Source organism: Uranotaenia lowii, chromosome 3, assembly GCF_029784155.1.
Source record: "Uranotaenia lowii strain MFRU-FL chromosome 3, ASM2978415v1, whole genome shotgun sequence".
Classification (NCBI taxonomy): Eukaryota; Metazoa; Arthropoda; class Insecta; order Diptera; family Culicidae; genus Uranotaenia; species Uranotaenia lowii.
Window position 1 is genome coordinate 24,323,371 of NC_073693.1, and position 15,125 is coordinate 24,338,495.

The following is a 15,125-nucleotide window of genomic DNA, read 5'->3' on the forward strand; positions in this document are numbered from 1 at the left end:
TCTCTCAAGATTTTTATCTAAGTGTATTTTAGTACTTCTGCTCTTATTATATATTTACCTTGGATTTTGTTTTTTGCAGTGACCTATCCCCCGAATTCTGATAGGTTTTTAATCATGAGATAATGTTAGTGTGCTTGCAATATTCGGAGGTCCAGTAAGCCGTTTTTAGGGTTTTTAGCCATTCAAACAACGTGCATCCTTCAAGCAAACAGCATATTAGTGTGAGAAACCTTTTAATTGTAAGGCTACGAAATTGAGCAACACAAACACATCCATAACCTTAACTGTCAATCCGTGGTATTCTTTTTCGTGTAAAGAAAACTAGTCGGGTCGAGTGCAATTTTGTTCTCCAAAAGTTTGGAAAATTCATGGATTCCGAGTGATTTTCATCTCAAAAAAGGTAATTATTTGTGGTAGTTAGCTACAAACGTTCGAAATATTGTCGAAACATGCTCTATCAAAGCCATAAAATCGGGTTTTCTTATTCGTTATTGTTTCTTTATTCACCCTGGCAAACATGAACTAAATACAAAATTTTCTCGTAGGCCGTGTCAATAACGTAAAAAATATATTGTGAGTTGACACACAACAGTTGTGTTACTGTCTAATGAGAAGGTCTTAAGATTATTATTATTTTAAGATTAAATCCTAATTTAAAATAAAAATCCCAATATGTACTACAAATACCGTGAGTTAGATTTATGTTTTCCAATTTCAGATATGATATGTTGGACTTGTGTTTTTTTCATGAAACGTTGTCATTGAAAATCTTGAAAATGGTTATGTTAAATTTTACGTTAGGTACCTCATTACAAATACTTTGTTCAGTTAATAAAAACTTCGTCACTACATCTTCCTTGACTTAGATATACCTAAGTAAATGGTGGTTTGAATAATTTCACTCAATTCGAAGAGGAATGATGAATAAGATATGTTGATTTAGAATTAAGCTTCAAAGCTTTTCTATACGTCCTTGACCAATTTCATTCAAGTCATTTCTTATCAACACACCCTACCTAAAACTGCGTCGAATAATCTCATCGCTGTGTGCTATTTCCGATTCAATATGTTAGTGCTGCTGAGATGTTTCCATCGTCCGCGTTCAACGAGCGAGGTTGGGGGAGGCAAAAAAAGATGACATTGCACACCCACCGAGATCGATAATGTTTTGTGTGTTTTCATATGCGAGACTGCTAGCAAAAGTCCAGCCATCAGCTTTTTTCGAGGCTGCCAATCGGTACAGGTAATATTAACGTTTTGGGAAATCTTGTCCAAAAGCCAGCCTGGGCTAGTGCAAACGTGCCAAAGTGCATTACACAGAGTTCATTGGCATCGTGGAATAGTGAAGAAAACTTGCCTACCGTAACCTACAGAGAATGATGAAAATGTGTAGAAGATTCATCATATAGGACAAAATAACCTTGTCAAGTCGCCTTGAATTGGAAGGATCGATTCTGATGGTTGGAGCCTAATTTCGTCTTGTATAAGTTTGTTTTTTTTACATAATCAATATCTAATCAAAACCAAGACTCAGGCTGGTTATACTACAATGAACAAAAACTCATCGAAACGTTAATCAATCCCAAATGTCTCATCTTTTCCAAGATACAGTGTGTGTAAAACTTTGTAATGCAAAAAAGGGCGTTGCGTTGTTCAAAACACAAATGGTTTAAGGAAAAATCTAGTTATTGGCGGAGACATGTAATGTGATGATATGATATGTGGCACCTTCCTGCAAAACCTACGTAGGTAGTGTGGCTCCAATGAAAAAAAAATCAATAGTGCTACTTACACACGGAGATGGGAAGGCCGAAAAAACACCCCGATTCATTATGCTCTATGTGCTATGAAAAAGCAGAATTTAGATTGGCGAACCGCATTCAACTGACCTATCTTTTTTACGTTTCTTTATGATATACGTCATCATAACAAAAATTCTTATAAAGGTGTCCTAATATTTAGCACATTCGGTATGTGTGTATTTCCTAAGGACAACGTAACTAATGTTTATGGCGATAAAAAGTTAAACTCAGACAATGAAAATGGAAAAGGAGGTTTTGAAAATTTAGTGAGAAATGTTTATATAGGTCACACTGAAACACGTGATACCCAGAATACAGACACAAAACCGATTTTTTTTTAATTTACAAAATTTATAAACAAACTTAAATTAAATATTCACATTTTGAATATGAATACAGAAACTTATTCAAAAACCACAAGTCGAATCTTAAATGTAAAGTCTTAACATTGAACTGTTATCTTTGTAAAGATAACTCAGCAGCAATGCCCCGAAATTCAGCTTTAATCAGCTTGCGCAATAAAAGATTTAAATTTCTCCAATTCCTCCGCTGTTGTCTTCAATTCCTCCAATTCCTTCCAATGTCTGAATCGAAAAGAATTATTAACCTTTTTTCTAGACATCATATACTGAAATCAGTTGTTTTGTTCTTAACGAATTCATTCCAAAATTAAATCTTTCTTTTTACAGACCGAACGTTTGAAAATTATCTCGTCCTACATAGTCTACGGAAATGAACTCAAGTATCAAGAAAAGTGAAAAATTGTGTTGCTGCTACTCATTAATATTCTACCAGACTCGTTGATTCGACACAGCATCGAGTTAAATCACTGGCCGTCAAACACGAAAGTCCAGTTTCCCAAAAAAAAACAAAATTCCACTGTTCGATCAATACGCCCCCGCAGGTGTAATTCGAGTCATGGAACATGATAAACCATCCCAGCCGATTAGCAGCAGTATTCAGAAACCAACCACGTTGAATCTTAGCCAACCGAAGGCCGACGATAATTTGAGCATCAAATCTTCGGACTCGGTAACGACCAGCGGCGAGTACGAAATCGTCCCAGAGGCACAGGACCTGGTAGACGGATGCGGTTCGTCCCCATCGACACATCCATCGCCGATCTTGAATGCGGAACCGATCCGCGAACCCAAACAACCGACCGATCTCAATCTGGCCGACTGCCTGATGGAAGAGGTGGTCGAGGTTAATTTGATTGCAGGAACCCCGGCAGCGGAACGCAAACTTGACGCCGCCGCCGTCTCGCCAATTCTCAATATCGAGGGTAACGGCAATGTTTTGGATCTGGAGAAAAACATGGATGAGGTCATCAACGAGCTGGATGAGGAGCGCACGCTGAGCGCCAGCGACGGCAACGAATCGGGAAGTGCGAACAAAAGTAAGTTATCGTTAGTGTTTCTCAGTTGTTTGACTGTGCTGTGAGGAAAGCATCTATCATTACCATTCGTGTAGATTGTTGGAAGTTTTGTAACTTTTATATAGCTTTATTAGGAGTACGTTGTTTATGTTCATTTGATTCAATAATAATCTCACGCCGATCCACTGGGCGTGGTAGATACTTGTAGATTGGAATTCGCTCAGTCTAAAAGTAATGGGTAGGTCGATAAGATATGGATGTTTTTATCGCTTGAGTTTGGTCTTATTTTTTCGACATTCAGTAAACTAACCGATCACGCTTTGCTCATTTTGTCATTCTTTTCGTTTCATCATAACTACTTAGCGCCGGTTAAAAGCAACAGCAGCAGCCAAAAAGCTGCTCCTTCATCGCACTTGAGTCTGGTTGGACTGAAGCCGCGTGGCACGACTAATTCAACAATGGCAACAGGTGAAACTACGCCCAATCTTGTGAGCCCGGAAAATCGGGTGGGACAATCTGTGTTCTACGATTGCCTAGATGCAAGTCCTATGACAGAGAAGAAGGACGCCATGAAACCGGATAATCATTGTCCGGTGGAGACGGACGATGATTTGTCAGACATCGATCAGGAATGCACGATCTTCAGTGGAGTCACGTATCTCGGAGCTACCCGAATAGCTTCGCCAAAATCAGAAAAAGAAATCCTACAAAAGATGGGCGAAATGAACGCCAACACAGATGGATCCCCACTAGGGATGAAAGTTTCCGTCAGTATTCCCACTCGATCCGAAGGATTTGTAGTGTAAGTTGTTGATTTTTAAGATTTAAATTTCATTTTTATAACGAGTAAAAAAAATCAATTAAAGGCTTCACGATGGTGAAACTAACGGTGTCATAGCAACTTACGAAGTTCAACGAATCCTATTCTTCGCACGTGGTCCAGTGGGATCGACAAACAATGCATGCTTTGCGTTCACATGGTCCCACGGGGAAACGCAAGAGACGGGCATACACCAGTGCCATGTCTTCAGGTGCAATATTCCGGAAGCGGTAAACCAAGTCAATGGTCAGTAATACATCAATTAACATACCTTCATTATCCATCGCGCGTGGCAATGCTTCAGTTTTGTTATGTTTACTCGATGTTATTTGAAATTTGAAACCACCGACCTAGTATTGAAAGTAGCAATTTGTATTTAACGCATTTTGTTCGTCTCCTGTCTTCTGTTTGATCAGCTTGTTTCGCCAAGGCCTTTCAGTGTGCGCTGCCTCTAAGTATGCCAGCCAGCATGACAACTTCACTGGCTGACAGTTCGGCGGCCAATCCGATGATGTCATCGATAACTTCGGATACGGCCGGCAATCCAATTCAGTCGGCCATGTACGAGTTTAGCATTTCCCTGGAGATCAAGGAAAAGGAAAAGAGCGGCTTCACTACGGTACCGCGCGATGCCAAATCGAGCTTTCGGTTACGGTGCAACACCGACAAGGAGGTGTCCATTGTGGTGAAGCAGATTCCCTCAGAGCAGTATCCTCCACTGCTCATAGAACGTTGTTTCGGGGTGCTGCTTAGTCCGGGCAAGATCGTTCGTCAAGCCGATATGCAACTGTTGGATATGGTGAGTTTGTTTGTAAATGTTTTAACTCGATCGTTTTACAATATATTTCAATTTATCTTGCAGTCCACGATGGGATACATAAAATCCGAAACTAATTCCGCCCCAATCAATCCGATGACTACTTCCATCAGTTCTTTGTCGACGGCGGCAACGTTTGCCCAGTATCCGTATCAAATTCGGGCCGAATGGAAGGCCAACGACAAAGCATTCGAACAACTGAACACAGAAACCCAGAAGAAAAGTCTCACAGTGGCGGTCGATCTAGTCATCAAGGGTATTCAGGAACCGGTGCGCTTCGTCATCGAAACATCGGTCATGATTCTCTCGCAAAGCGAACTCCGCATCATGTCTAATTTGTTTACGAACAAACGTCTGCTGATGATGCACTACTATCTGACGCTGAAGGAAAGCGGCGAAGGTACCTGGAAAGTTGAATCAATCGACCACTCGGACGAAATTGTGGAGCCATCTCAACCACCTTCACTATCTTTGAATCTCAATTTCAAAACGTGGTCCTTCAAAACATCTGCCAGTGTGCAATCGATGGAGTTTGATGATTCCAGTCCCGATTACAGTTCGGATGGCGACGAACCACTGCTCAGTGGTACCGGAGAAGTTTCCAAGGAGTGCTCCCATGCACTGCTGGAAGACTGGAACGAAATCATCAGCGAATGGGACTGCGATAATTTGGAAAAGCGGCCGAAAAACTTAGCCAACCTGGTGCGGTGTGGCATACCGGATATTCTACGGGGCCGGATTTGGCTGAAGCTTGCTAATGTTGAAAACAAGACGGAAATGACCGATTCTTATCGAGTATTGATAACCAAAGAGACGTCTTGCGAGACCGTTATTCAACGTGATATCAATAGGACTTTCCCGGCGCATAAATTCTTCAAAGATACAGGTGGAATGGGACAGGACAGTTTGTATAAGGTGTCTAAAGCTTATGCAGTTTATGATACAGAGGTCGGTTACTGCCAGGGTTTGAGCTTCATTGCGGCTAGTTTATTACTTCATGTGAGTTTTTTGAGGTGTTTAAAATTTGCAAAATTTATTATCTAGATCTTTTTTTTTTCAAGATGCCTGAGGAAGAAGCTTTCAGTGTTCTTGTGGCACTCATGTACAATTACGGTCTCCGGGACATGTACAAGCAAGGATTTGAGGCTTTATATCTACGTCTGTACCAGCTGAATCGACTTATGAAGGATCATTTGCCGGATCTGTACGATCATTTCACCACCACTGGCATCGAGTCACACATGTTTGCTAGCCAATGGTTCCTAACGCTTTTTACCGCACGCTTTCCACTGTACTTTGTTTTTTACATCTTAGATGTATTTCTCCATGACGGTATAACCGTCCTGTTTCAAGTCGCTATCACACTACTTTCTGTATGTAAAAAAGATCTGCTAGAGTTAGATTTTGAAGGGATTTTGAAGTACTTCCGCGTTACACTGCCCAAGAAATGTCGTAGTGAGAACCAAGCAAAGAAGTTGATGAAATTATCGTTGGAATGCAAGATCAAACGATTGAAGAAATATGAGCTCGAATACATTGCTAAAAAGGAAGAAAACGAGCGAAAAGAGCGCGAAATGAAGCTATACGAGCTGAGGTTCAACGAAGAGAGGGTGAAGATGCAAAACGAAATTTCTACTTTGAATGAAAAAATAGAAACGATGACGAAAGACGAAAAGAAAAACGCTGGAATAATTGTCGAGTACAAGCAGATCATTCAACGACAGGAACATGAAAACAACAAGCTTCATCAGATGCTAGAGGATCTTACGGTAAGGTTCAAATGACTTCTACTGTTATCATGTTCGTAAACCTGAAATTCATTCCATTTTAGAAAACGGTCTCCAACTGTACCAAATGTTCAGGAAGCATACCAAAATCTTCCCCCATCCACAAGTGTTATGGGAAAAATCTCCAGCACGCAAACAGTGAGAACAACAATGATCAGTCCCTGCAACAAACCGCTGAAACCAGCAGCTTGGGCCCGCTGGATCCATATTTGATAGCGACCCAGCGGATACGAGAGCTAGAGCTCGAGTTAGCCCAAACCAAGTTGGCACAAGTTGAAGCCGAATGCAAGAGTCAGGTGAGTAATCGTTGCAAGTTTGCAAGACAAGTTCAACAAACTGTTAACCACGGGTTTCTCAATCGTAGGACCTGCACCATCAGCTGAATGCAACCTTATCAGAGTTGCAATCGAACCGCAGCAGCTGGCAGCCGTGGTTTTCAAAAACCTTGAACTCAATCCAGGAAAAAGTAGCGACAAGGCGCGATGTGAATGCACCGATACCCACTTTTCAATCGTATGCCGAACCACCTGGAGTGAGTCTTTATAGCGAACACTCTGAATGAACTGATATACTTTTTTTTAAACCGTTTCATTTCATTAAATGTTATTTAATTCTAACTGGTTTTAATTTCTTTAAAAGTAACATGAGACATTTGACAATTATAATGATCAAACAAGTTTCTGGATTCCAACCTAATAGTTCATTTAATATTCCGAAGGTAAAATTGCGGGATCATTCTCAGACCCTACCCGCACCAGGGCAGGTGCGGCATAAAGTGAATCAACGGCACAGTCTGGCACATCCACCGGTCGAGGGACTATCCAACATGAGCAGTACGCCAGCTGTGGGTGTTACCGAACTGAGAGGTGGTCCAAACCGCAACAACGAGAATGTCGTTCTTCTGAGAGATTCTGCACAAAGATGCAACAGTCTGAAGTGATTCCAGCCAGCAGTTTTCGCGCTTGACAACGCGAAGATGCAAACCCGCTAAAGAAAATTATGAGGGGATAACCGTTGTCGATAATCTCTATAGACAGTGTGCTAATTAGCAGAATTATACACGCCATGGTACCATTTAGAAATGATGCCCATACGCAATTGACGAAAAGAAGGTAGTGTTTAAAAACGTTCCCCAATTCTTAAAATTGTCTCATATCTTTTAGGTTTCTATGAAAAGCACATTCTCTTTCCACCAAGCACTGTCGTCTGCAGAAACGACTCGAACTGATATTTTACCGTACTGTGTTATCTTTTACCGAACATTTTTCTGTTAATCCCCCAAGAAATTTATTAATTCGTGATGTTACATTAGGTTATTTTATTCATATACTAACGAATAGGTCGATATTGGTTTTGTTGTAGAAAACATTGGACAAACCTAGGATACTGGAAAAAGATGCATTTTTCTAATTTAAACAATTTAGATGATAGTTTAAGTATTAGTACTCAGACTGTTCAAAATCAACAAAAATCGTTTCCAAAATATACAGTTTTTAAATAGATAACAGGTTTCGAAAAACACTTAAGTTATGTACCTACCATTAAAGTGCGAACGATATGATAGTTCCATGTCAGAGGCAGCAAAAATTCGAAACGGATTATGAATCCAAGTCCAATGAAGTCAGAAATGTTTCCATTCGAAACCCTTTGGAATTCATCATACTTCTTACACAGAGAACTTCTTAATGGAACATGTTTAATGAAATCTTAAGATTTCAATCTTTAGGTACCAAAATGTTACACGCCCATGCTGCTTTTTATACGTTTTTATTACTGATTCATTGGTTTTACAAGTTATCACGAAATGCTTATTTCAATACATCAGTTCTTGAAAATAATACCTAATGTCGTATTTGTTTTCATCTGGTGGCCAACCAGTTGTGCACTAACTACTGTCATCTTCATAAAAAAAAACGCTTTGACAGCACTTAGTGCACAACTAGTGGACTACCAAGGTAAAAACAAATACGGCATAAGACTAAAAAATCCAATTATTGAAGAATTTTAGCAGTTTTGTGTCGCATTTGCCACGTTTAGTATACAGAGCGCATAATGCTGTTAGATCTAACTGGTATATCGACAAGAGTGTAAAATGGCTTTGGATTGAGAATTTCACGATACCTTACTGAGAATTAACACATTAAATATACACCCACACCACAGAATAAATAACATGCCCTTAACTAACAACCGTAGTAATCTCTTTTTGTGACTGTATATCTTTGTTAATCGAACCATGCACATACACAACACTGTACATGGTGCGAATACCTTTAAAATCACGATAATGTGAAACAATAAAAATCTATATTATCAATCATGAGTCCTAGTTAATGTAGATTATCACAGATTTTTTTCCTAAATTTGATAGATTGTTCGATATTTAGTTAATGTTTGTTAAAATGTTGATGAAATTTCTCGAAGAGTAGTTTATAATATTCTACTAATAAACTGGTTTGAACAACCATCTTTCCATCTTGTTTTACCCAATTTTAGGTTATGTGGACGATCTGGAAGATGCGAGTGTTTCTTTTTCCAAGTGTGCAAGTTACAATATCGCCCAGCTCTATCAGACTAGCCCAGCGGTTTGATTACTCTCTGTTTTAAAACTCTGTAAGCACTCACCGCGTGGGAGGGGTTCTAGATTTGTAACCTTTAAAAAAAATGAAATCCCTGAGACTAAAATTTTTTTTAAAACTAACAAGCTGGTCATTTTAATGTCATTATCAAATTTTATCAAAATATCTTAATGTCGTTAATGTACTGATGAACTTTAACTATATAGTATTAATCTGCTACATTGACTACACTACTCAATACCCTCTAAACCAGTGGTTTTCAAACTTTTTCGCTCATTGCCCCCTTTTTGGAACAAATTTGTTCCGAAATGTAACAAAAAATTAGCAACTCTGGCTCTGAGTCCTTTCACCGCCCCCTTGTAGGCTCTCTACGACTCCTGGGGGCGGGTGAACCAAAGGACTGAAGCAACTGTCAAATCACATATGAACAGACCGTACCGACTTTTTGGAACCAGAACGTCAGCTCCCCTTTGATTTCAATGGCATTTTGGTACCAAAACGTCAGTGCGGTACTGAAATGTCAGTTCGAAAATTTTCTTCTCTTTCAGCCCCTTGGGGTGAACCACTTTGAAAACCACTGTAAACCTTTTTGAATATACTATGTATTTTTTTTTTCATATAATTAGAGGTCTATAGTTGTGTTCTCCCGATTGAAAGTATGAACCCTCGCAGCTAGTCGCGCGCGTTTTATTTATCCGTAAAAAAAAAAACCGATTCAATTCTTTGTGAGCTTTCGTATGGCCAACGTCGATTCCACTGTGAACCTGTCCACGTCGAAGATTTACCTATTAAATTTTAATAATGATAGTACCTATGATGGTTAATTTTTATGAAATGAAATTGATCTTAAGAGGCTTAAAATCCCAAATCTCGCGTGAGCTTTCATTACGTCGAATGAAACAAAATTTGAAAAACTGAGATATTTACTAGAACAGCTTCATCATAACATTATCTACCTATATGATTGATAAAACAATCAATTTAAACCCTTTTAATGTATAAAATTTAAGACTTAGAAAATGACGAATGAAACAAAACCTTGCTTGCCCATTTCAATGTTGCTTACGTCCCTTCTTCCAAACGGCGAATGTGCAGAGGAAGAAAAACCTAGCACATTCGCTATGGACTCCATGAGCAAACAGTGTATACAGGTAGAGGTAATCAGAATATCAACCTGGCAATAAATATTATTTCAGATTCTTGTTTTCAGGCGTTCTTGAATCGATACTCAAACTCAAGGCTTTCGAATGCTGTAAAATAATGCAGCAAGTAAAAGAAACCGAACAGCAGCAGTAGCAGCAAACCTAACAACTAACAGCAGCAGGCTGATCGGCAGCAGCCTGCTGCTGTTAGTCACCCAATCACCCGATTCACACTTTTATTACGCTTCACTAATAAATTTACCGCTACACTCGATAACTCACTAACTTAACATTCACTATGCTTAGCAAATTGAAAATTTACCGGTAATTGTTTCAGAAACATTTGGGCGTAAGTGAAAGTTGAACGAATCAAATGACGAATGAGACAAATTTCCCCTCCAGCTGATCGGCAACAGAAAGCTGATCAGCAGCAGCTAGCTGGTTTGATCGATGTCGCACCCGATTCACACATTTCATTATGCATTTACTCACCAATTTACCGCTACACCACTTATTAAACAGCCACTACGCCGAGAAAATTGAAAATTTCCCATAGTATTTACATCAGAATCATTTGGGCGTAAGTGCAAGTTTAACGAATCAAAGGACGAAAGAAAAGAGACGAATGAAACAAATTTCCCCTCCAAACGACGAATGTGTTCAGACGTATGAACAATTTATGTTTGAATATGTCGAATGTTCCTATATGATTAAAAAATAGCTCTAAAAATTGCAAAAAATTAAATTCATAATGTGGAATATCTGACACAATTAATTTCCATGAATATTGCGTATTTTTTGAAGGGTTATCGGTGAAGGAATAAAAATAGGATTTGAAAAACACTCTTCAAATTTCAGAAGCGTTTTTCTCGGTTCGGTGTTTCTGTTTCATTCGACGTAATGAAAGCTCACGCGAGAAATAATGATTTTCACGATTTTTACCTAAATTAAAGTCACCTGGCATCTCTGCTTACCGGGATCTCATCAAACGTGAGTTCGTGTCAGGAACGCTGCGAAAACTGGAACAGTGCTCACTGTTTACATTGGTGTGCGTGAGTTCTATTTTTATGATTAATTCACCTAGCAGAATTTCCCAAATTTCACTGCTTAGGAAACAAAATATAATTTTATATTTTTATCAAACCTTTTTCTGAATGTTACAATTAAATCAATTTTGTTTTTGAATATTTAATTTTAATTTTTGCTTATTAATTAAATATTACTCACCACCCTTTGATTGAAAACTAAGTATAGTATACAAATTACAACAATAAAAGAGTGCTCCAGTGACTCCAGTCGAAGGGGCGTAATAATAAAAACATGCTCTCAAGACGTTTTCAGATTTCTCTTCTCTTTTATGATTCGGCATAGTTATGTGTGTATATTTACTAGAAGTGCATCCAGTACTTTACCTGCCTACTTCAAAATCCGAATACGGAATGTATTCTACAAACTCCCCTCAGTAAAATGATGAATGAATTCAATCAAAACATTCCTTCGTATCCATACACACAAGTAGACAAATTTGACGCATCAACTGCTTCGTAGTATTCGTGTCTGGGCACCAACACTGCCGCAGATTGTGCACCACATTGATCATGTATGGGAGACTGCGACGTCAACTTTTAATAGTGGTGCACACGAAGTTCATTAAATTTTGAGAAGAGGGATTCGCGCTAGACCATTCCATTGATTAGAGACAGACGATGGTTACTCTTGGTCCGTGGTGTACGCATCGTGGCTTGTACTCCGTGTTTGTTCGTCGCTCGCAGGTCGGCTGATCCCCCCAATTATAGACATATTTGGGAGTTTTTGAATCATCATCACCGCCTGATATTTAGGTGCCGATAGTTTGGCCTATGTGAAAGTGTTATTAGTTTGCTGAATTATAAGGTATATTTTGGATACGGTGTAACCCTCCGGTGGTTTTACAAAAATACACAGCGTAGTATTAAAGCCGTTTAAGCACTGGGTGTTATCGGTGAATGATGGCTGAAAATTGGGAAAAAGTGTGAGGTGCATGTGGGGTTAATTTTTGGTCATTTTTGGCTGGTTGATAAATTGTGAAGGCCTTGAACATGCGGTAGAATAGATAGATACACAATCACTGTGCTAATTTGATTGAGTGATTCAGGAAAACACATAAGATGTAGGCTGGGTGACAACTTGGGTCAAAACAGTTTTGTCCAAATTTAGAAAGTGATTTTGGGTTTTGGATTTCAGTATGAAAAATCAACAATCATCATTTAAAGTTAAGTGTGCAAAAATAAGTTCATGGTTGTTGTTATAGGAAAAAAAAAATTGATTTGTATGATTGAAATATTTTTTTACAAAATATTGTATTATAATTTTGAAAAAAATAATGGCAAATAAAATTTTTATGGTATAAGTAACGATGTGGAATTTCGAAAAGTTTTAACATAAGTGAAAAGTCACACAAAACCCAAAAAAATAATATTTCACAAGTGTGGCAATTACAGATGCAGATAAAAAAAAGTGGGAATAATGTGGAATCGCCGTCTTTTCTTCTGATGTCTGTGGTCCAATCATTTGAGAATCGTTTTTGTTGACAGTGTTAGTGAATCACTCATCATATTTCGCATACGTTGCATGTGTGTGTGTACGCAACAGTGACAGAACGTTTTTTCCCCGCGACACAACGCAAAAAGAACAAAACAGGCCTCATCCAAATTTTGCCCAAAAAAAAACCCGCGCGCCATTATTGGGTAGTGCAGTATATAACATCGTAGCGTATTATTGATACGGAATTGTTTCGGATTAGCGTTTTAAAAGTGCAATCGGTGCAAATCAAGAAACCAGTGTGTTCCTCAACAGTGGCATTTATTTTCTATTGTAGATTCTTGTTAGATTCAGACGAAGAGTAGAAAGCTGGTGGTCAGTGGAGAAAAAAAATTGAAAACTAGTTTCTCCAGTTCCGGATTCCACAGTCGAGGGATTCCGATCGATTGGGTCTGGCCCGAAAACAGGCCAATAACATACAACACGACAAATTGTGCGAGTGAAAGGTATTTCGGGTGCTGGTAAAGTGAAACACTACTTGTGTGGTGCCTGCGTTGAAATTGAACCGACGAACGAACGGAGCAAAAAAAAAAAAGTGGAAATCGGGTGTGGGTATCAAGTGAGTAATATAAAGTGGTGGCCCGCAGTTTTACCTGATTTGGTCACGAAAACAAGAGGAAGAGAAAAGCATCCAAAACGTTGATAGAAAGGAATATAACAGCTAACCCGTAAACCTGCAAAATGGCCGGGGTGTTCGATTTGGAGCTGCATGAGGAGGACAACATCCGTGATTCCGACGATGACGTGATCGAGGTCGATGATGTAAGTATCGAGTTTGTCTGTTTCCTTCTTATGGACTCGTTCCGGATTCTTATGTTTAAGGGGCAAGCCAATTGGGTTGATTCTTTTCGGATGGTGGTGGCAATATGTTTTGGCGACAGCGAACAATAAGTTCTTGTCGTTGTTCATAAGTTCTCCTGAAAGACGAGAAGAAAATAATGTCTAGTTTCAGAAATTTCAGACACCCTAGCTAGAAGGACGACGCAAAGGAAATTGCAATATTTACCTGAGCTTCATAAAACTCGGTTACCTTTTGATGCTTTGTTAGAGGATTAAAACTTAGAAATTTTGCAAGGTCGAGCATAAGCTACATATACATCGGCGACATGCATCTGGCTGATTCATTTTCATACTCGAAAGTTGCTCTACTACCTGTAAAAGGAAAAATGAAACATCGGGTTGTTCCCTGAGGTTTGCTTCAAAGATTTTACCCCAAAAGTCGAATGGCAGATTGGACGAAACTAGAAAACAGTAAATTAACAACATTGTCAAACATGCGAAGCAACTGTATTGGTTGATAACATAAGTCTACAAAAATTAAAAACAATAAACGGTAAAAGAACGATTTTTGAGATACACAACCGGTAAAAATGATAAAAATGCATATGGGACAGACGTGTGAATACATTCTAGAAATTGCTTATTGATTTTTAAAAAAATAGTCTGCGTTTACACAACTTTGCCTAGGACCGATTGAGGCCCAACTTGGCTATTTGGCTTATTGACTTTTATGTGAGCCTTTCCAATTGCATAGAATGATGAGGGCTTTTGATATAGCTCAGTTGGTAAGTCTGTTGTCTCCTGAGCCGATGTCTGCGAGTTCGAGCCCAAGAGTAAACATCGAACACAGTTGTACCGGATAGTTTTTCAATAACGATCCGCCAACTGTAACGTTGATAAAGTCGCGAATGCCATAAAGATGGTAAAACGACTATAATCGAAACAAAAAAAAAATAGAATGATGAATTTTAATAATTCAACGTTAATGGCTCTGAAATGAACACTCCTTGAGAAGATTAATTTGAATTCAGGAATCAAATCCTAAAATCAGTTGACATAACGAAAATTGATATTGCTTGTTTTAAGTTATTTATTTGTTACTAGCTGATCCCATACAAACTCCGTTTTGCTTTCAACTTGGAATATATCATGGACGGTTTGTATGAAAGTCAATTGCCAAGCATTTTCCAGATATCTTTCCGAATTCATTGTTAAGTAATGATTGCAAAAATATTGGATGATCACTTTTTCTGCCGTCTGCTACTAACTAACTTAAATCAGGATTCAATTGATAGTGCCAAAAAATCCCCGTGTATAAATTTCGACTCGTTCATTGCATAACAACGCAATTATTGACAAAAATTAAACCCCTTTTGGTGGCCTCTTATACAATCTTTCCTCAAAACTGCCGTGTGTAAATTTTCACAGCAATCCAATGCA

At 38.7% G+C, this 15,125-nt stretch overlaps 2 protein-coding genes across 12 annotated transcripts in view; both read left to right on the plus strand.

Annotated features, from left to right (window-relative positions):
• Window positions 1–285: 285 nt before the first annotated feature.
• On the plus strand, window positions 286–8,921 carry LOC129754756 (rab GTPase-activating protein 1-like). Of its 9 annotated transcripts, none has more exons than XM_055750970.1 (10): window positions 301–573; window positions 1,074–1,243; window positions 2,492–3,201; window positions 3,544–3,982; window positions 4,047–4,246; window positions 4,417–5,816; window positions 5,879–6,586; window positions 6,649–6,900; window positions 6,969–7,136; window positions 7,323–8,921. In XM_055750970.1, exons 3-10 carry the CDS (start codon window positions 2,721–2,723, stop codon window positions 7,542–7,544), a joined length of 3,870 nt encoding a protein of 1,289 aa, XP_055606945.1. In that variant the 5' UTR covers window positions 301–573; window positions 1,074–1,243; window positions 2,492–2,720; the 3' UTR covers window positions 7,545–8,921. The 9 variants fall into 9 exon arrangements, with proteins under 9 accessions (XP_055606950.1, XP_055606945.1, XP_055606949.1 ...); XM_055750972.1 differs by having other exon boundaries at window positions 329–400; XM_055750971.1 differs by having other exon boundaries at window positions 343–413.
• Window positions 8,922–12,022: 3,101 nt separating this feature from the next.
• The window catches only part of LOC129757799 (ribosomal protein S6 kinase beta-2), a 95,252-nt gene continuing 92,149 nt past the window's right edge, over window positions 12,023–15,125 (plus strand). Inside the window, exons 1-2 of one of the 3 annotated variants that reach the window (XM_055755107.1) lie at window positions 12,023–12,218; window positions 13,183–13,667. In XM_055755107.1, the coding sequence (XP_055611082.1) occupies window positions 13,587–13,667 (81 nt within the window). In that variant the 5' untranslated portion in view covers window positions 12,023–12,218; window positions 13,183–13,586. Of the gene's footprint in view, window positions 12,219–12,994; window positions 13,668–15,125 lie in introns of those variants that run through there. The other 2 variants (XM_055755105.1, XM_055755106.1) reach the window with 2 other exon arrangements.